This window comes from Condylura cristata, unplaced genomic scaffold (assembly GCF_000260355.1).
Source record: "Condylura cristata isolate star-nosed mole 26May11 unplaced genomic scaffold, ConCri1.0 scaffold00008, whole genome shotgun sequence".
Lineage (NCBI taxonomy): Eukaryota > Metazoa > Chordata > Mammalia > Eulipotyphla > Talpidae > Condylura > Condylura cristata.
This window is the reverse complement of record NW_004567109.1, coordinates 51,472,161-51,492,985: the sequence shown is the minus strand read 5'-3', so window position 1 is coordinate 51,492,985 and position 20,825 is coordinate 51,472,161. Positions and strand designations below refer to the sequence as shown.

At 42.7% G+C, this 20,825-nt stretch overlaps 1 protein-coding gene across 1 annotated transcript in view; it reads right to left on the bottom strand.

Moving 5' to 3' along the window:
- Positions 1 to 13,652: 13,652 nt before the first annotated feature.
- The window catches only part of SAMD13 (sterile alpha motif domain containing 13), a 42,741-nt gene continuing 35,568 nt past the window's right edge, over positions 13,653 to 20,825 (bottom strand). The window contains exon 4 of the mRNA XM_004679159.2: positions 13,653 to 14,806. Within this exon, the coding sequence (XP_004679216.1) occupies positions 14,663 to 14,806 (144 nt within the window). The 3' untranslated portion in view covers positions 13,653 to 14,662. The remainder of the gene's footprint in view (positions 14,807 to 20,825) is intronic.

Sequence of the window (20,825 nt, the reverse complement as noted above, 5' to 3'; positions counted from 1 at the left end):
AACTATTGACCAAACCTGCCACTTGCCCCATAGCTTTCCTATGGAAAGGAAATGAAGCTCCTTTCTTCAGAAAACATAAGTGATAAATTCTTTCAAAAGAATTATCTCTTCATGTTGTCACTTAGTCATCTTTATAAATTAAGGCCTACACATAAGTGACAGTAGTAATGGACTTTAAATGCGAAGCTCTTTGTATTATGGATGTTTATCTAAGGATATCAACCAGAGAAAAAGCCCTGATAAACAAAGCAGGCAGAATGACTTGGCCAGTGGATGCCAGTAAACTTTGGTCACTGGCAATACCAGCAGTGGCATGACAAGCTCATTAACAGAGTAGCTGTGCCAACAGAGATGGAGGTGATACCTGGGCCCTGCAGTATGGGATACTACTTTGTATTGCTGACAATGACTGTTGCTAATCAATAGCCAACTTTCCAGCAGTAGAGACTAATATCAGGTGAGATCTACCAGTTCTTGAGAAGACTAACCATCACTTGGCAGCAAGTTAGTTGAATGTATTGGACCCCTGCCACTCTGAAAGGGCTGGTCACTCATCTGAACTAGAATTGGTATGTGTCTGGTGTTGGGGAAGGCAATCGAAAGTATCTGACTACTTGCTTAAGAAATGGATCAAGGTAATTGATGGTGTCTCAATCCCCTCCTTTTGGACTGTGAGTTACAGCCTTGCTGTTGATTTCTAATTTAATCTTATTATGGTTGTGGAACATACTTTGATTTTAATCCTTTTCAATTAAATTCAGTGATTTATGTCCTCGCAACTATTCTGGACAATGTTTTATGTGTCCTTGAAATCTGTGCATTCAGTTGTGAGGCCATGCGGGCACATTTTGCTCAGACATAGAAGTCTTTGCAAATTTAACCTAGCAAGGCTTAAATGATAGCCCACAAATTCTGTCATTACTAAACACTGAAGTGTCTCTAATGAGAAAAGCTGTTCTCCAAAATAGCTGGTCCCCATTCTTCCTGCAAAGAGGCATCTGTACCATTATCCAAACAGAATGCTGTGTATTCATACCAGATGAATCAGCTAATGTATCATCTTTATGAAATCACATGAGGATACAAGTGAATGCCCTCAGTGATCCAACTCCCAGCCCAGGGAATGAGTAGTGCTTTGGCTGATGGGGCTCTTGGTGGAAAAATTTGTCACTGATTCGGAAATCAGTCATAACCAGTCTTTCTCCCTGCATGTGCCTATATTGCTGTGGCCTGTCCTCCTGTGTAGCTAGAGAGATGCCAAAAGAACCCCTTCTGTGCTAGCAAAATCTCTTGTTTAAGATGCATGATGGAAGGAGGGCACAGAAGATTATATGAGCTGGTTGGGAAGGGTGGAGTGTTGAGGAAAGCATTAAAAAAATAGGACCATCTATTTGATCCAGGAACTGGACCCAGGCAACTGCAAAGTCAGCCAGTGAAATGAAGTGATGGATCCTGCAAAAGAAGCATTGGCAGGGAAAACGCTGTGCTGGCCATCAGCCTTTGGGGAACACGGCCTTGTTTCTTATGATTGTGTGAGATGGGTACTCCAGCAAAACGGTGGCTACTATATATGTCCTTTTTGAGCAGCTGTGCATAGAGCCCTCTGGCAGGGAGGGAGATGAATGGTTGCCTCAATGGGCTGGCCTCGCCAGTGGGCAGTTCGATTGACCACAGGTGCTGGTTGGAGGCGAAGCTCAATCTAGAATGTTGGAATACGAGCTAAGATTAAAGAAACAGACCCTAGCTTCTTAAGGGGAAATAGATATTTTCTCTGTCTCTTGAACATGTAAGTGTAATAAGTCTTTGAAATGTAAACATCCCAGGAGCTAACCAATACCTGTCTGCCAATCACTGAGGAAAACAAGGGTGAAGAGAGAGGGTTTTTTAAAATACAGAATGCTAGAGAAGCTCCCTTGACATTTTAGTTTTCATTAGGAATTGAGGATTCCAAATGGGGAGAGAAAATGAACATGTAAGGAAAACAGGTAAAGTAGATAAAGAGTAGAATTTTGGGGGGGGAGAGGATAAGGGAGGAAATAAAGGACATAGGGTTTCTTCTGATAAAAGAGGTGGGGTAGGAAGAAAGTTGGGGAAAGTTGCAGAAGCTTTGGTGAAAAGCTTTCTTGAAAGGGATTTTTATGTAGTCAATATGACTAAGAATGGATACATTTTTATCTAAATTAAAAAGAAAACAATGCATGTCACAGAAATAACCACATGCCCTCATCAATTGCATTATGATATTTCATCACGTCTTTAACTATGGGCATTTAAAAACTGATCTGAGCTGATTACTGAGATCAACTTGCCTTCACTTGGGAGGCACAACAGTGAAACTTTCCAGTGCTTTCCCAAGCTGCCTGCAGAGCCATGGGCTGGTAACTAGAGACATGGCCCTGTTCATCATCCCACATCAGTAAAATGGGCCCATCACAGTGACAAGATAATTTAGTACATGAAGACTTGCCTTTACTGCAGGACACTGCACTATAAGAGTAATGAATTTGAAAGCGTGCTGCAGAGCGGCAGTGCCCGATAGGAGTAGGTCTCTGCCTGTGGGGTCTTCACCCATGTGTGCAGTTGTGAGACCACTCAGGCTCAGGGAACAGCAATGGGGTTTATTTATAAACAGGGAATACAGAGTTCCTAAAGCCACAAGTAACTGGCTGTTTCACCCCAGATAGTGTCCAGAAGTCCAACATGGGGAATTCTGGTGTCCAAACAAGAGGCCACTTATCCAACATGGCACCGTCCTGTCAATGAGGGCTTAGAATCCATGGCACCAGCAAGCAGCAGGCCAGGATCCAACTTACCAGAGCTCAAGCTGCTGACCGCAGGGCTTCTGAGATGACACCGTAGCAACAGGCTGAAAGTCAGGATGGGAGCTGGACCAGACAGCAATGGAGGCAGCTGCACTGGGAGGCGGGGCTCGGTGACCAGGACTAGTTAACAGCTGTCGGAGGTGCTCTGGACAGAGACAGCTAGTCACACGTTAGCAGGACAGGGCAGCACTGGCCAGTAGTGCTGGTCCCCAGTGGTGGTGTTAGAAACACCAGCATTATATTTCTCTGGGAGTTTCTGGCCTGCACCGACGGCAAACAGTCTTTGAGACACCAGGCCAGGGTCCTTTAATGCTCCTCCTAGGCAATGTCAGAGGAAGGGCGAGGCAGATGTGGCCAGCCCAGCCTCTGCAAAGATCTTGCTTTTCTCAGAAGCTTCCCTTCCTTGCTTGGAGGTTGGCTACTGGATACTTCTTTCTTTTTCAGAAGCAGGGAACGGTGTCTCCCTCAGGAATAGAAAGCACAAGTGAGTGAGTTTGAGAGTCTGAGTCCTAAGCTGGCGACTGCCCTGCTTTATATCCTCTCTAAAGTTCCCCTGCAATCCTCCCACCCCACCAATAGGCCTGATCAGACCATTTTTTTTTTCAATGAATATATATATATTTTATAACAGTTTATTTTACATTTTTACATTTTAAAAAATTTTTTTCCATCTCAATTGTAGTCCCCGCAGGTTTTGATCAGACCATTTTTAATGCTATAGCTGATTAAACCATTTACCAATGAGCTCATAGTTCACACCTGATGGGTCCATTCTACAATCCAGGCACCAGATCTATGGGCTTCTCTGCTGCCTACAGCTGGAGTGAGCCACAGTGTTGGAGGGGCATAATGGGGCAGCCTGCAGCCTGACCCAGGGGCTGCATGCCCTGGGGTGGCATGAGAGGAACCTCTGCTGCCCGCCATCACTGTTGGCCTCTGCCTGCAACCTGAGTCCTAGCGTGGCCACTGTAGCTTTCAGTAAACGGCTGCAGTGTGAACAGGCAGCAGGCCAAAGAGGGCAAAAACCCTGGCACCCTCGGTGGTGTGTTCAGGCACTTAATGATCTTTCAACATCATTTGCAGTGAGGTAACCAGGTTGGCGGGGGGTGGGGGGGGCTCTCTGAGGATCTCGCTACAGTCCACTGCAGTCTGTTGCAACATGCTCCACAGCCCCTAAATGCTTGACCTCCAGGCTCAGGTGTGCCCACTCAGGCATACCCACAGCCATGCCCCAGGTGTCCACCACCAGGCATGCGCACCCCGAGCCCACGCTCCCAAGTGCCGCCTGCATTCATGGCTGCAGGTGAGAGCCATAGAGGTCAATGGCGCAAAAGACTAAGCAATCTTCACTTACCCTACAAATGCTACCACTTGCATTGCCTCCAAGTAGCTTCTGGAGCTGGGATTGGAGCCCCGAAAAAGGAGGGTCTTCAGTTCAAAATTCACAAAAATTCAAGACACAGCCAGTGCCATTAATGTTTAGAGTTGTTAGGTTGAGTAAGGCACATGGCCAGAAGCTGTGACTGCTAAGGTACTAGGCTGTCCAGCAACTGAGAATCTGAAAGAGGCACAAGCTTTTGTTGGGATTTGGCATTTAGAAGAAGATTTGTTGTCATGTGATGCTTCCTTTCCTTATTCCTGCTGTAAATGAAGGGCATGTGTGGACCTTAGAATCAGAGCAGCATAAACGGCCTTGGAGAAAGCAAAATGCCTAGAGGAACAGATTAAAGCTCTGGGCACCTCCCAGGTAAGACTGTGATTTGAGTTAGATGTGCCTGGCAGACACGTGGCAGAAATGCTAGAAGGGAAGCACCCTCCTGAGTTTGCACTTGGGTAGGGCTCTTCTAGAGATTAACTGTCTGGCTTGCATGGACACTGAGGGCTGGATGATCAAGAGCAGACCTTTGTGGAGGCAGGATATGTGTAAGGATATTTGGATTCACCTGCAGAGGCCTGGGGCAGCCCTCTCGTCCACATTCTGGCTCATAAAGCATGATACTCTTGGCAATCAGGAATCCCATGCCCTGTTTCAAATACTTGCCATAGCAACTGACCCTTCAGAAGACACAGCAGATCAGACACATAGACGTGGCCAGTGTTGTGCCCACAGAGAATTACACTTTGCCAAGTTGTCCTGATGTATACTAACTTAATTAATGCAGTAATATCTTGACCTGTAGATTGTAAACAATAGAAACAAATCAAAGCCAAAGGAGTTCTCACCTAATGAATTGATTATATGGGTGCCCTCCACTGGAGTGATGTTTTGTATGGACCCTGCATCTGGCTTAACCGACAAACAGTGGGTTTGATAAAAAGAAAAGTGAAATATTCAAGCAGCAGAGTCTATTACTAACAAGTAAAATACCTTTGGCTGGGTAGTCCGAAGTATGCTCTGGTCTTTAATGCATTTGAATGATCAACCAGTAGGGCCTCTTGCTTAAATGCCAAATTGGGAGCCTGGGAGACACCTCGAAGATATGAAATTCACAGGAAGAAGCCAAGGCCTCAACTCTTCATGGTGGAACAGTGTGTGAAGCTGATGAGCACACCAAGCCTCATCATGCTGGGGTAAGACCGATCTACTGGAATATGCAATGAGATTCCCTACCACGAAGGTCAGTTTCTTGGCACCTCTGGTGAAAGGGAAGTACCCAGTCTCCATTAGAAACCTGTTGTTGGTACAAGATGGATGTATTGAAACGCACTATTTCAGAATGGAATATGCACACTGAAGGAGGGGGAAAGTGGAGGGCCAGATCTGGCATATCCACCCACACAGACAATCTCCCCATACCTGACAGTGCTGCCTCCTCCACCCCAGGCAACGTGTTTGGCATGTACAACCAGGTCAAGTTTCTGAAGCTGCCAACCTCCCTCTCTTCAAGGCCAGGGAGGCACATTCTGTTCACACATAAAAACCCCTATTGAATTCACCCAGAAAACATTAAATGAAGCCAACAAATCCTTTCCTTACTTAATACTGAAGTGTCTCTAATGGGAAAAGCTGTCCACAGTCCTCCCAAATAGAAGGGCCTTGGCCTTTATTATTGCTTCCCAGTGAGACATCTGTGCCATTATCCAAACAGAACATTATGTATCCATACCACATGAATCAACCAATATATATATATCATCTTTATTAAATCACATGAAGACATCCAACCCTCATCCTAGGGGAATTAGTCTGTAGTTCAAATGTGGGACTCTTGGTGGGAATGTTGTCACTGATTTCAGGGTATCATTATCTTAATGTGTGTTTTTCCTTCGTGTGTCCATATTGTTGCTGTGGCTTCTGCCTCCAATGTAACCAGACAGTTACCAACCGAGCCAGCTCCAAGATAATGAAACCTCTTGCTGACCATGCAAGACACATCAGAAGATGGGAGAGAGGGGAGACGGCAGGTGAGATTGTAAGAGCTGGCCAGGAAGGGTGGTGTGTTGGGAAGCCACTAAGAATAATGTGATCACCCACTATCAAGGGTTGGACCTGGGCCATCAGAGGCTTCCCATCTCCTTACCTTGGAAGGTGGGTTATAGACCTGCCCCTTAGGCTGTGTGCTCCCAGATACTGCTCCAAGGACACAGCCTGAGAAGATGTGTTGTTCTGTGTAAGTTCCCTTGCTATGGAAACTGCCATCTACCAATCTGGAGTGTTTTGCCTTTTCCTTTTGTTTCTCTCTGACATCTATGTATGGGGCTGACTTCTGATGACACTTGGGATGTTCTGGGGTTTGCAATCTAACCTATGGGTTTGGGTTCGCTTCTCTGCCCACAGGGACTCAGCCAACAGCACCCTCCAAGGGCTTATCCAATTCTGAGTAACATTACTCAGACCAAAGGACCAAAGATCTACTTTAAGGCAAAGGAGATGCAGCCATCTGTAACTGACCATATGACCCACTTTATCCTATCACATCCGATGGAGAAGCTGTTGGCTGGTGGCTGATAGAGTGCTGGAATGGTCTTTTGAAGGCACAGCTGAGCTGTGAGCGTGGACATGACAGAATACGTGGATGGGATACCATTCTCCATGGTGCATGTATTCCCTAATCTTATGTGGTGCTATGTCTCATAAACGTAGAACACTTGGGCCTGGTAACCAGAGGATGGAAATGGGAATGACCCTGTCATTTCCAGTCATCCACTTGGAAAACTGGAACTGTCCCACCCCCTCAACTATAGACTGCGACTGGGTAGCAGTGCTAGTTCTAGAAAAGGGAGATAACTTCCACCAGGGCACACGGAGTGATTTAAACTTGAAGCTGTAAAGTTGTACAATCAGCAAACTTGATAATATATAAGAAAAACAGCTGTTGCCAGCCTCCTGCACAGCCAAGAAAGAACCACAATCAGACCAAAATCTTAGGACATTTATGAAAGGGAAATGACATTGTAGAACATAATAATGCTATGAGTTTTAATTGAATGGTGGAGTAGATCAGTGACACAAATAACTCAAGTTGGGTTCTTAGAAAATTAAAGAAATTGAATGTTCAAATTTCTAGTTGGATTTATTTATTTTACACAGGAGGCAGTTGAAACAAGATTTTACAGATAAGTCAGGCATGGATCTGGGACCAGGAGCCAGTTCTCCTGACCCCTGTCCAATATTCTTTTCCTCCTCCACTCTGGATTCACAATTCCCATTTTCCTTTTTAATGAAGTGTGGGGTAAGCTCCCATTAAGTTACTCTGCATTCAGCGTGTGCATCGTACAGAAGGCTGACAAATACAGACATCCTGGTGGCTGGGAGAAGCCACCTTAGCATTAAAAATTCATTAGGAAGTCTTCGCAAATAGACAATTAAATAGACTGATGCCAACCTAATTGGCTCATAATGATGAATGTAGATCGACTGATATTTAAAGTTTTTGTTATTAAATAATGTTGCCTGTTTGTTTTCGAACCACACCTATCTTTTATCAAAATCACAAAGGTAAAAGAGGTCTCCCTTTCATTCTTCTCACACAACCATTCTGCAAGTCGTTGAATGTTAATCTTAGACTAGGGACAGGATGTATGTAGAATGCAGTGAATGTCTCAAACTAACTTCTCTAACTCTTTGGGGACCAATAAAAACTAATAAGCATTTTGCTCAGCATATTTCCCTTAACTCAGCATAACAATTTTTCATGGAGCTTAAATAATGTAAGTTTTTCCTCTTCTATGTGCCCTCGAGAAGATAAAGCATTTCCAAACCACTCAGTATCTAAGGACCTAAAAAAGCAATGCTGTTATCCTTTTGCCATTATTAGGATGTACCAAATGAGCAGTATTTTGGCTCAGTATATTCGCTAATTCTGTGACTGGGTTGGACTCAAAATGGAGTGAGATCATAGTAATTAAATATTTTAACATGGTTTTCATGTACTACCAACCACTGGGCAATGTACTCTCATTCAACCACCCAACAACCCTGCGAAACTGACATTTTTTGGAAGGATTGCTAGCTTCTCCACAGCTCCACCATCCTGAAAGAAAGATGGTAGTTCCCAACATCTGTCACCCCTGGTATGGCTAAACAACTAAGTTCTGTTAAAGGGATCTAAGTCAAAGTACCATTTGCAACTTCTCAGAGCAGATGCCCATTTTTACTTCTTTTTCCCTTGACTGGGATACAGCTGTGATTACTGAACTTAAGCAGCCATCTTAGACACAGGAAGCTATGAGATGGTGATGGTGAAGCAACATGTTAAGAGAAGACTGGGTTCTGGGGTAGTTACACTAACCCTTATCTGCTTACCTTCATACCGCACGTGCACACAAGATAGATAGGCTCCATCTCTCTAGGTCACTGTTATTTTGGGTTTTCAATGGAAACTAATTTTGAGATAGTTGAGCTGCTTTGTCCTAATTGAGATGTGCTGAAAGTATGAAACACACAGCGGAATTTGAGGCCCGATGGGAAAAAAGAATGCTAAGTATATCATTAGTAACTTTCAGATTGATTACATAATTAATGGTAATATTTAGGATATAATGGGCTGAACCAATAGCATTTAATTGATTCTTTTTATTTTTTCAAATGAGACTACTAGAAAATTGTAATTACATCTGGGGCTCACATTGTATTTTGGTTGGTGGGACAGTGCCAGGCCCGTGCTGTATTGCTCTGCCTCAATCTGCACGAGAGGATGGCTAAAAAGGGCCACATGGCTAACCCAAGCTCCCATACCAAACGAATGGTGGGTCTGTGCTCAGGCTCAAATCCACATGTCACAGGCCATGGGTCTTAGCATAGGAGAGAACACTAGACCAACACTAATTCTTTTTTTATATAAAAATTTGTTTAACTTTTTAAAAAATATATTTTACATCAGTCTTTCTTTTTTGTACAATGTATGCTTTCTTTTCTGTCCATAAAATCCCCACCACCAATTCACCCATGTGCCATCACCATAGTCCCTTGTGTGAAAGTATATTTCCTCCCATTTTGATCCATCTCCTTCCACCTCCCCTGCTGAGTGTCTCTGATTAATAATTATCTATTGATTTTGTTTTTAAAATTATTATAACTGTTCCCCCCCCCCGGTCCCTTATTTGATTCCCCTACATTCTTTGTATAAATGAAACCATCTGATATTTTTCTTTTTCCTTCTTCCTTCTGGCGTATTTCACTGAGCCTAATCCCTTCCAGTCATCCACGTTGCTGCAAATAACATGTCTATTTTTCTGAGTGCCGAATAGTATTTCATTGTGTTTATATACCACATTTTCTTGACCCATTCATCTATTTTTGGGTATTTGGATTGTTTTCATATCTGGCCTATTGTAAACAGTGCTGCAATAAACATAGGGATGCATGTGTCCTTTTGAATTAACATGTTTGTGCCCTTTGGGTAAATTCCTGAGTGAAATTGCTGGGTCATATGGAAATTCCATGGCTAGTAGTCTGAGGAACCTCTATATAGCTTTCCACAGTGGTTGCACCACTTTGCATTCCCACCAGCAGGGTAGGAGAGTTCCTTTTTCTCCACATCCTCATCAACAGTTGTTGTTTCCTGATTTTCTTAACATGTGCCATTCTCACTGGCATAAGGTGGTATCTCATTGTGGTTTTGATTTGCATTTCCCTGATTACAAGCCAACACTAATTCTTAAAGGCAGGAGCTGCTGGTTGAAGAGTTTTACTGAGTTTCTCTCAAAACATGCTTATAACATCATGAGTTTAGTGGTATTATTTTCAAATTGCATATTTCTTAAAATGTAAAACTGGGATGTAACTCACTGGAAGAGAGAATAAAGTACCACTCACTGAGTGACTCTGCTACCTTCAATTTGGAAAGAAGACATTTTAACTTGAAATTTTTGCCTTGGTAACATCCACAGGTGACAGAACTGGAAGCATTAGTGGCTCCTCTTTTCTTGGTTGCTTTACCTGATGTTTCCAGAAACTTAAGGCTGTGTGACCCCTTGGGGGGTGCACACGTGATTCCATGTTTTCTTGTTGCTTGCAGGTTTGGTTGTCTGGCCAAGGCCTGCTCCACAGGTAATAGTCAGTATTACTTAGACCTTTACTCATTGATCTCTTTCCCACCTGAGCTCTGATAAAGATAGCAAGCCTGCCATGTGGAAGAAGGTTGCAGATTTCCCGGTTTTATGATTACTCTCTAAAGACAACTGTAGGCAGGACCCCCTTGTCTAATGGAGGTAAAACAGCAACATCCCCACTGCCTACTTGTGCATAGCGAATACCTCTTTCTCTTACGTTACTCACAGGGTTCGCCATTATTCTGCCCCAGTGCAAGATCAGACATTGCTCCTTGAGGTTTGCAAAAGCATAAAATAGCCACAGTTAGAAAATGACAGAATCTCTTTCCTCTCGTGAGGTATTACCACCACAGGCTAGAAATGGTGCTCAGGCTGTGTGGCTGCAGGGCTGAGCTAATGAACAGTTCGCGGATGAAGTTATCATTGCACTTTCCCTCCTTCCTGTGACTTCTGTTCCTGGTTCAGAAACAGAAATAACAAGTTTTCTCCAAAAAGGTATATCTATCCTGAAGCACTCAGCTCTTTGAACATTTAACTTCATCCTCCAAAGCACTGCAGAAAACAATGGCTGTATACCCGGACCTGAACCTGCAGATCCCATTGGCAATGACCGTCAATTGCAGATGGATCACCACCAGCAAGTACTTTTTGCATTTGACTTCCAAATATGGGAATGGCTGTGCAACTGTGAGTCATTCAATCTTTTCAAATTAAATTCCTTCCAAGATATATTTCACTAATACAATGGAAGGACACTGTGTGTCCCTGACAGTGGGACTTTTGTTGAGGAGGAGATAAAGAGACAGGCACCAAGTGGCCTCTTTTTCTTCCTATTCATCATGTCCACTATGTATCAAAAATGATGCTCAAATTTGCTACACATTACAATGCAACTGCAGCTTCTCTTTTCAATGAAATTGACTTGCAACCCCCCCCCACCCCGAGTTCCAGAATCAGACATACCCTAAAGAGGATGTGTGTTCTTTGCTGTAGATCAGGGAGTCTAAACTTCACCTACCTTCAGGATCCTAACAGTTAATATAAAAGTGTGAAGTGGTCCACTACACGTTATTAGGGAATGAAAGATTATAGTAACCCAGAGCTTTCAACTTGACTTAGAAGAATGCAAATATTATAGTTATAAAATCACACACACACTGCACTGGTCACAGGAAAGCATGTCAGCTTTGCATTCCCACTGAAAAGCAACCAGTATGTGACCTTGCCTTTAAATCAAGTCATTAAATCTCCTTTGTAGAGTTTGAATCAGAGATTCCAAGGTGGGGTGGGAGGGGAGGCGGAGGGATTTCCTTTTTTAGATCCCTCGTGATTCTGCTATACTGCTAGCCTTTTTGGTTCAGAATAATCAAATTCAACAGTAAACACCTCTCACATAAGTGTGTTGGTGTCAGGGCGTGCTCATCCCCACTTACATTCATGCAGTGTTTTCCCACCTGGCACTGTAATCGCTGTGAGTTGCAGACGGACCCAGGGCACGTTGATAGAAATCCAGTGTGATCTGTGAAGGAATCAGACTGTCTCTGATTTTACAGATGTCTGGAGACAAAGCCTGCCTACCTGCTGAATTTCAAGTACTTCCAGCCTCCCTCTGTGTCCTATTTTGATCACACTGCTTTCCCCCTGGGCTGGAGGAGGGAGGAAAGAGGGCGCCTTCAGCAGTTGCCAAAGCACTCATTCCTGCCTGCCTGTCTTAGGCCGTTATTCTGGTTTAGGAAAGGCAGACTATCTTTAATTTGCTAATTTTGCCTGAAAGCTGTCAACAGAGGCTGAGGATGATTTGATTCTTTTAGATTTGTTTTTTAATTAGCATATTTTCCTTTCCTTCCCCTTTTCCCCCACCTCAAGAATTTATAGAGCAATCCAGGATGAAACTTAGTTAAGCAGTGTTAGTGACTCAAACTTCCAATAGTTGTGGGAGGTGACTGTGATAAAACCAAGCAGATTAAAGGGAGTGTGAGCCCCAGTTCAAATCTAGACAAAAATACAACTTCAGGCAGATACACTTTCAGTGTTATTTACTCTAAGTTTTCAATGGCCTGCTGACTGCTATTCTCCACCCCCTTCTTCCTTAGCTACAGAATAATGGGACTTCCAAATTTTAGTTCGTCTCATGGTCTCAAAGCAAAAGAAGAAATATTTCAAGCTTTCCTAGCATTCAGTTAGGTGTAGAAATGTGACTGAATTTTGGATGGCAAGTTATAAGAGGAAGCAACACGTGTAATTTCTTGAAAGTGCCTTTAGAGGATAAATTCTTCTTTCCTCTCCATCACCTGCAAAGTTTTGTATGTGGAAAGATGAGTTTTTATCTGGAGGGAAGGCCATAGCTGCCATCAGAATTTAAAAACAAAACCAAAGAAATGAGCTACAGAAAATAAAAATATCTTTGGCTAAAATGACACTTACAATCAGTTGTGATGGGAAGCCCAAGGGGATTATAACTAACATGGAAAAAGGCACAAAATGATGTAAAAATAAATTATTTTATTATTAAAAATAATTGGTTGTTGGTTTGTAACAGGATGACTCCCAGGAAAAGGGAGGGTGGGCAGGGAAGGAAGGAGGGAAGGAGCTGAGCAGGGAAGAGAAGAATCTGCAGAGGAGACTGAGGGAGGAAGGAAGCAGGAAGGAGAGCCAGAAGGAGACCTGGAGGAGGCACATGGAGCAGAGACATGTGAAGAGGTGACTCTTGTTTCTTGGTCCTGTACTGGTTGAAAGAGATGTGGGTGAGGGACCCATAGGGAGGTTAACTGTGGCAGTGTTTGTCTTGATTTTGCTCTTTTCCTCCCAGACCTGTCTAGCCATTTCTGACCCTTTTCTATGAACCTTCGCTGGAAGGTGCTTTAGACTTGTGCCTGGCTTTCAGGCCTTGTTTTGGGTCAATCCCTTTTGGGTGGACTTTTACCCACGAGGGAACGTTAACTTCAGGTGTTTGATTTAGAAACTATATTCTTTGTCTTTTCTATATTGCACACTAATTGTTTTAAAGTTCCTTTCCATTTAAGATCTTATGTTTTATCTTGATGTGGCAGATGGCAGAACCTATTTAGAGCAGGTAGGTTTGGAGGTTCAGGGTGATCCTCTCCCTGCCCTGTAATAGGTTGGGAGTAAGAGAAAGAATAAGATCTACTTGGATAATTTAACTATAGAATTACATATATAGATTTATCATATTTAGCTTTGTATATATTTTTGTATTTAAAGTATTTTTTAAAGCTTAACTTTCTCTCTGTGGTTTCAAGGAGAAACCTTAATCCTTAATTCCAACAGAAGCAGCAACCAAACAGGCCAATTATCAAATATGTTTGAATAAACATATAAACTGAAGCAATGCTTTATTGTGAAGACAAAGCACCAATTCAACAAGGCATTGACACACAGAGATTGAACAAATGTCTCTTTGAACAGAGATGTAATGAGCCCACTTTTTCAAGTTCTTAAAAACAAGTACTCAAACCAGGAATCAAACAAAGCATTGGAGCAATTAAAAAAATATTACACCATCATGAAGGAATATATATAAAAATATTCTGTAACAAGTTTTTTGATTTATAATTTTGGCAAATTTCTTCAGAAACAAATTATTTTAAATACAAACCATAAGGTAAAGAAATGCTTTCTTCAGAAACAAACAAACAAAAACAATTATAAAGCAAATCTATGCAGAAAATACCATTACCCTTGTGAAAGCTAGCAGAACATGGATGGATATCCCAATACACTACAGTTTCTCTTTGGAGAGCTACCTTTCTGCTCCTGAAGGGGCATGGTGGACGTTCACTTCAAACATTGCAGCATATCCCAGTGAAACCTTAATAAGGTCAAGTGAAGGACCCTCTATAAAAAAGGGTGTCGGCAATTCCATCCAAATATAAGCACTAAGGAGCAGAGGAATTCAAGGGAGACAGCAATCCCTTTCTCTATTTCCCCCTCCCCACGTTTTCCTGTTTTAAATTTTCCTATGTCCTGTAACCGAAAGATGTTCATTTCATCCGATGCTTTTTCGAAAGATGCTGGGCAATCTCTGAAGGCACGAAGCAAATCTTCATGACTTCAAAGCCTTTCTGGGGATGGGTGTCTAATCATGTCAAAGACCATTCTATTAGACAAATCCCACAAGGAAAACCATCCCGTCCACCTGCTGTCCTTGCTCCTCCTGGCTGAAGGTAGGTCAGCCGACGCATTGCCTAGTCTATCCAATAGGATAACGTTTCATTTGGTTGAAATTCTTTACATATACACATGTATGTATTCTGTTACCAAGTTTCATCACATGAAACTAAATTATGTCATTATGTAGATTTTGAGGTCTAAGACCCCAATTTGTACTATGAAGAGTTGTTCTTTAAATGCTTAGTCTGTAGAGGTTTTACGTGATACTCGTAGATTTTCAAAGCAGGCCCCAACTTTAACTGAAGTCCTGTCAATACATCATTTCTTGTCATCAAAAGCAGAGATTTTCCATCAATTTCCTATAATGAAAGCAGAGGGTAAAGCCAACGTGTTAAGTCCAAAAGTTCAAGGATAATGAAAAAAAAAAAGGAAATTCAAAGGGAAAAGTCCTATTGTCCCCAAGCTAAGAACATTTTTTCAATTGTGCCAAGTGAGAAAAATGGGAGCCTACCATATTCATATTCCCTCTTCTACTTTTATTTGTGAATGAAATACAATTCCTGGCTGGATCTTATTTGCAAGATCACATCACAAATGTCACAGCTTTGAAAACTGATAGCAAGTTTGGTGTGAACCAAGCTTGGATGTTGCCTGTCTAAGGAGTAATGAATGATGGCTTCCATTTACAAAATACATAAAAGTTGGCCCTCCCTGGTGGTGCAGCGGGTTAAAGCACAGCACTAACAAGTTAAAGCTTCTTCTGCATGAGTTTTATCCCTGCCTGCTCCGGAGGTGACCACATGGTGCGACAGACCTCTCCTGACCCTCCCGCTGCTCCCCTCAGCAGTGTACTTCGTCGATCTGCCTGTTCTGCTCTCCACTCTGTCTCTGGTGAAGCCTCTCACTGCCCCTGAGCCTCTGGCCTGTACCCCAGTTCTGTATGCATAAATAAATAAATCTTTAATATATATATGTGTGTGTGTGTGTGTGTGTGTATGTATGTTTATACAGAATTTTTTAAAAATATATTTTGCTTTTTGACCCTTTTTTTTTTAAGGATTTATTTATTTATGCATACAGAACTGGGGGATAGGCCAGAGGTGCAGGGGTGGTGAGAGGCTTCACCAGAGACAGAGTGGGGAACAGAACAGGCAGATGGACGAAGTACACTGTTGAGGGGAGCAGCGGATGGGTCAGGAGAGGTTCTGCTGCACCATGTGGGTCACCTCCAGGGTGGGGATGGAACTCATGTTGAAGTGGCTTTAGCTTCTTAGTGCTGTGCTTTAACCCGCTGCACAACCAGGGAGGGCCCTACAGAATTTTTGTGTACTGAATTCCCAAAACAACTCTATAAGGTATAGCAGATAGGCATTATCTTTTACAAACAAACCAAGAAGCAAACCTTGTTGAAGATTAAGAATTTAGAACGTGATGGCATGGGATGAATTCTCATTTGCCTATTGGCAAAGCACATTCTCTTCTTAATGCCCTTCTGTTTCTCTTGAAACTTAAAACTTGCAAGCTGACCACAGATCTACCACAGGGGAGGGGGAGGGAAGGTCAAAACAGGGAGCACAAGAGGACTGTGTGATCAATCATGGGTGTTACGGTGGTGGGAGAGCTATGGGGACAGAACAAATATTAACTCTGATGTGTAAAAAAAAAAAAAAAAGCATACACCCATTATCCAGATCAATGGGGACTAGAGTCTTGGGTTTTCTGCAGTCTTATCAGTCACAATGAGCAGTAGGAAAATGATCTATCCTCTGTGAACTTCCTTTTTATCTCAACCTGAAAACTACCCTCTCATGCTGAGGTCCCCCCTATTTTCCCATTAAGGGATCTCCAAGATTCCAAATAAAGTGGTGAGGGGCGGACTTCACACCACACATTTCCTCCCCTGATCTGCTCAGAGTCCACTCCCCAAACCTTGAGGTACCCAAGTAGATTCTCTTCATTTCAGGTATGCTGGAGACTGCAAAGCTTAGACTGCAAAGCTTAGACTGCAAAGCTCTGCGGTGAACTAAAAACAGCTCTGGTGAGAGGGATGAGGATCCCAATTATAGGCAATGGTTTGGACCTTTTGGAATAGAAGCACTGAGAAGAATGCTGAATGCCACCTTGTTTTTGTTACTGTTCATTGTGGTGACAAGCTGTATAGTGTAAGGTAGGAGATGGACCAATGATGCATATTTGTTAACCCTAAACATAGCTCTTCATGATTCTATGCACAGATGTCTGTGTCTGCCTCCCCTATGACAGGTGAGGGGTGCAAGTGCACAGTGTGTAGGTGCAACTCCATAAAACTCTGACTCCCCCTTACTCCATTCCCAAGAGGTCCATTTCTCCAAAATCTCTCATGTATTTGGTGTTGCTGAGACTGTGAAAAATATGTGCCCTGGAATGTTCAAGTGTGTGGGAGGAAGCATTGGGCTAGATGACTGAAAGCGCACTCGTCCCCTTCGTGACCTTAGGTAAGTCACTTCCTTCACTTCCTTTTATAGCTCTTTAGTTGGTAATGCAAGGATTTGGGGTTGTGAAAGGAGCCCAAGAGATACTACTCTTGCAAATGCTCCCCAGGCTACAAGTTACACAGTTGCTTGTCTTTATTCCTCAACAATACCATGGTTCTCATTTTACTGGGCAACCACATAATACAAACCAGAGCCAAAGGACAAAGAAGTACTTCCAGCTAGTCTACTGTGGTTTTGAGTTTTAGAAACTTTTATTTTGTTGCCTACTAGATATCCAACTGTCTCACATTAATTTGCCAGAGAAAACTATAAAAACTATCGCAGGGCCCTCCCTGGTGGCACAACAGGTTAAAACACAGCATGTGAAGTTGTCCACAGCCACTGCAACACAAGTTCAATCCCTGGCCAGGGAGGTGACCCACACGGCGCAGCAGACCTCTCCTGTCTTGCTCACTGCTCCCCTCAGCAGTGATTTTTTTTTTTTTAAAGATTTATTTATTTATTCATTCATACAGAGCTGGGGTATAGGCTAGAGGTGCAGGAGTAGTGAGAGGATTCACCAGAAACAGAGTGGGGAGCAGAACAGGCAGACTGACGAAGTACACTGCTGAGGTAGCAGCGGGCAGGTCAGGAGAGGTCTGCTGTGCCAAGTGGATCACCTCCTGGACGGGGATTGGAACTCATGTTGAAGTGGCTTTAGCCTCTCAGTGCTGCGCTTTAACCTTCTGCGCCACTAGGGAGGGTCCTCAACAGTGTTTTTTTAAAAAACAAAACAAACAAACCTATCACAGTTGGTAGGGCAAGACTAGAAAAGTACTTAACGAGATAGGATTGGGCCCACCCAACTGTAGCATGAGTTTGATGCCAACCAGGGAGGTGACTCACGTGGCGCAGCAGACCTTTCCTGTCTCGCCCTCTGATCCAGTGTACCTAGTCAGTTTTCCTGCTCTGATCCCCACTCTATCTCTGGTGAATCTTCTCACCGCCTCTACACCTCTGGTCTACACCCCAGTTCTGTATGCATAAATAAATAAAATCTTGAAAAAAGAGAGAGAGCAAGAGATAGGAATTGACTTCCCAATCCGAAAGTTTTTTTGTTTGTTTGTTTGTTTTTAATTTAGGAAACTGGTAGTCCCAAAGGATTTGCCAAAGGAATAACTGTTGACATTTGAAGACTACAATAAGGGTTCTGAAGGCATTGTTAGGTCACAGAAATCTGAATCTAAGATTACTTCAAAGCTTATGCTTTATCTTACACACTGAGTGCCTTATTGAAATGCTTTAAAAAAAATAACAAAAAACAGTGATCCCCATCTTTCTTCTACTGTGTTTTGTTTGTATTTAACTTACTATGTATTTTAAGTAGGTATCAGGGAGACAATACTGCTTTTATTTATATATGAAAACTTCCTTGAATAACTGAAAGCAACATTTTTTATCTCTACTGTGCAAAAAGTCCTTCTACAACTCAGCATTTCTGTCAAAGGCCCTGTATGTACCCATAAAAAAATGTTTAAATTTGGATTTTACTTAAGACAAAATGGAAAATCATATTCATACAGTTTGATTTTCCCTTTGTTCAGGAGCCATGCTGCAGCTCACATCAGACTAGGATTGGTAAAAGAAAGTTCCATCTGGAAACTTACTTGAAAATTTAAAAATGAATACAATTCATACATACAACAAAACTTTCCCCTTAATCCATAACTAGATGGATTCAGCAGTTCAGATGCATGAGAGTAGAACGAAGCATCATGGTAATGTCAGATTGGGGGGTCAAGCAACCCCAAACTGAAGTTTGTTTCTATAACCATGAAATTCATGGACTAGCCAAAATGTCACAGTTGATGTGTTCTCACCCATGCGCTTACAACTGCAGCCTGACATGACTCAGGCTCAGGGTTAAACAATAACAGGCTTTATTTACAAAGCTGAGAGATGTTGGGAGAAAGAGGAAAGAGTTAGGGGCAAGGCCAGAAGCAACAGCAATGGTTTGAAGGTTGGAGGTCGAAGGTCTAGAAGGTCACAAAGGTCTTGAGGGTCACGAAGGTCTCTATGAAGCTGTCTGCTTAGTGGCACCACACAATCAGGAACAGCAACCTGAAGGCCAGGCTGGACATCACCAGACATCAGACCAGTAAACACCAAAAGGCAGTAGGGGGTGGTGCTGGATAAGTCAAGGGCAGGGACCAGTGTTGTAGCCACACTAGGCAGAGAGCCAACAGCAACCAGCTCTTTCAGACACACCTAGCACAGGACTTGAGGGTGCCATTCAGCAGGTGGTGTCAGAGGCAGAGTTGGAGGTCAGCTTGCAAAGGCGTGGTGCCAGGGACTGGGTTCAGTTTTATAGCTCAACGAAGGAATCCAATGAATCTGACTCCCTCTCCAATTGCCTCTTCAAATCTCCAACTCTTTTTTTCTCCAGATATCCTTTTCTCCTCAAGCTCCTTCTATGCTGCCTGGAACCTCCACGGTGCCTCCCTTTCAAACCTGATTGATTGACTGGCACCCTTGAGAGCCCCAATCATATCGGTCCTCTTACAATCCTGTATTTGTGTAATTGAACATAAGGAGTTGAGGTGTTTCAAGGTTGGGGGGCTGCACTGAAGTCAGATCAGGCTCCTGGGGTGGGGGACTCCAAGGAACCATGGCCAGAGCTGGTCTCCGTGTGGCCAAAGGCAAACTATGCCCAATACCCTTCACCTGGGCTGGGTCTAATAATTTAGGGGCCCTGATTTTAGGTTCCAATTTCAGCTTCTACAACTTACTGTGTGACCCTGCGTAAGCAACTTAACATCTCCAAGCCTCAGTTTTCTTACTTGTAAAATGGAAATAAAATTCTGAAGGATTTTGGAGGTTAGAAATGCTTAAAATAGGGCTTCTAACACAGCATCTGACATACAGCAGGTTCTCAGTGACTCCCAAGTGGAAATTTGTAGACTTTGAAAGAAAGAAGATGTATTCTGATTCCAACTCCAAATTCTGCTTCCTTTCCTGCGGGAAAGCCACCCTGTGCTGGAGGGAAGCAGGCATATTGTTTGTGAAGTTAAGAAAGTTCAAAGAATATATAAGTCATTTATCTCAAAAACCTTGGATAGTCCCTTGATTAAGAAAGCTAACCAATCATTTATTACATGACTTCTAGAAAATATTTTGAGGCAAATGACATTCAAAATTTGCCTGCCTGCATGGTGTGCAAAAATGAACATAAGACTGAAAACAGGAAGATAGAGGTGATGAAACAGACTCGCCACCATGAACGACTCCTTTAGACTCCAGTATGCTTACTTAATATAAATGCAAGGCTGAGAGTATAACCCGTTTCAGTTACAGAAACAAAAAATTCATGACTTTGTTTTGACTTTAATCATAATGTGCACACAAAATCTTAAGAGTGTATATTCATTTCTGTGTTGAGTTGTTATTTGTTAGGGAATAATCACTTGAAACCTTTCACACTGATTCTGTTTTCATGCCAAAATAACCAAATTTTTGTTAAGCAATAAAGTTAAAAATGTTTGCATACTTGCTCTTGGTTCCTAAGTTCTGCCTGAACGACGTGTGGCAATCGTTGGTGAGTCGAAAATGAGTGGCTAAAGTCTCTGAAGAGCACTTTCATCACACATGGAAGGGATTCTACGCTCACTATTCCAGAGACCCCCAGGCAGACTACAGACTGTAACAAAAGGTGTGGAGTCTCTCATTTGTACAAATTGGGTGCGTCACAAATTTACCAAGTCAAGAATTCCAGATAAAGTGTTTCAGCCTTCACCTGAAGACCATGAAAAATATGGTGGGGATCCACAGAATCCTCATAAACTCCATATTGTTACCAGGATAAAAAGTACAAAAAGACGTCCATATTGGGAAAAAGATATAATAAAGATGCTTGGATTACAAAAAG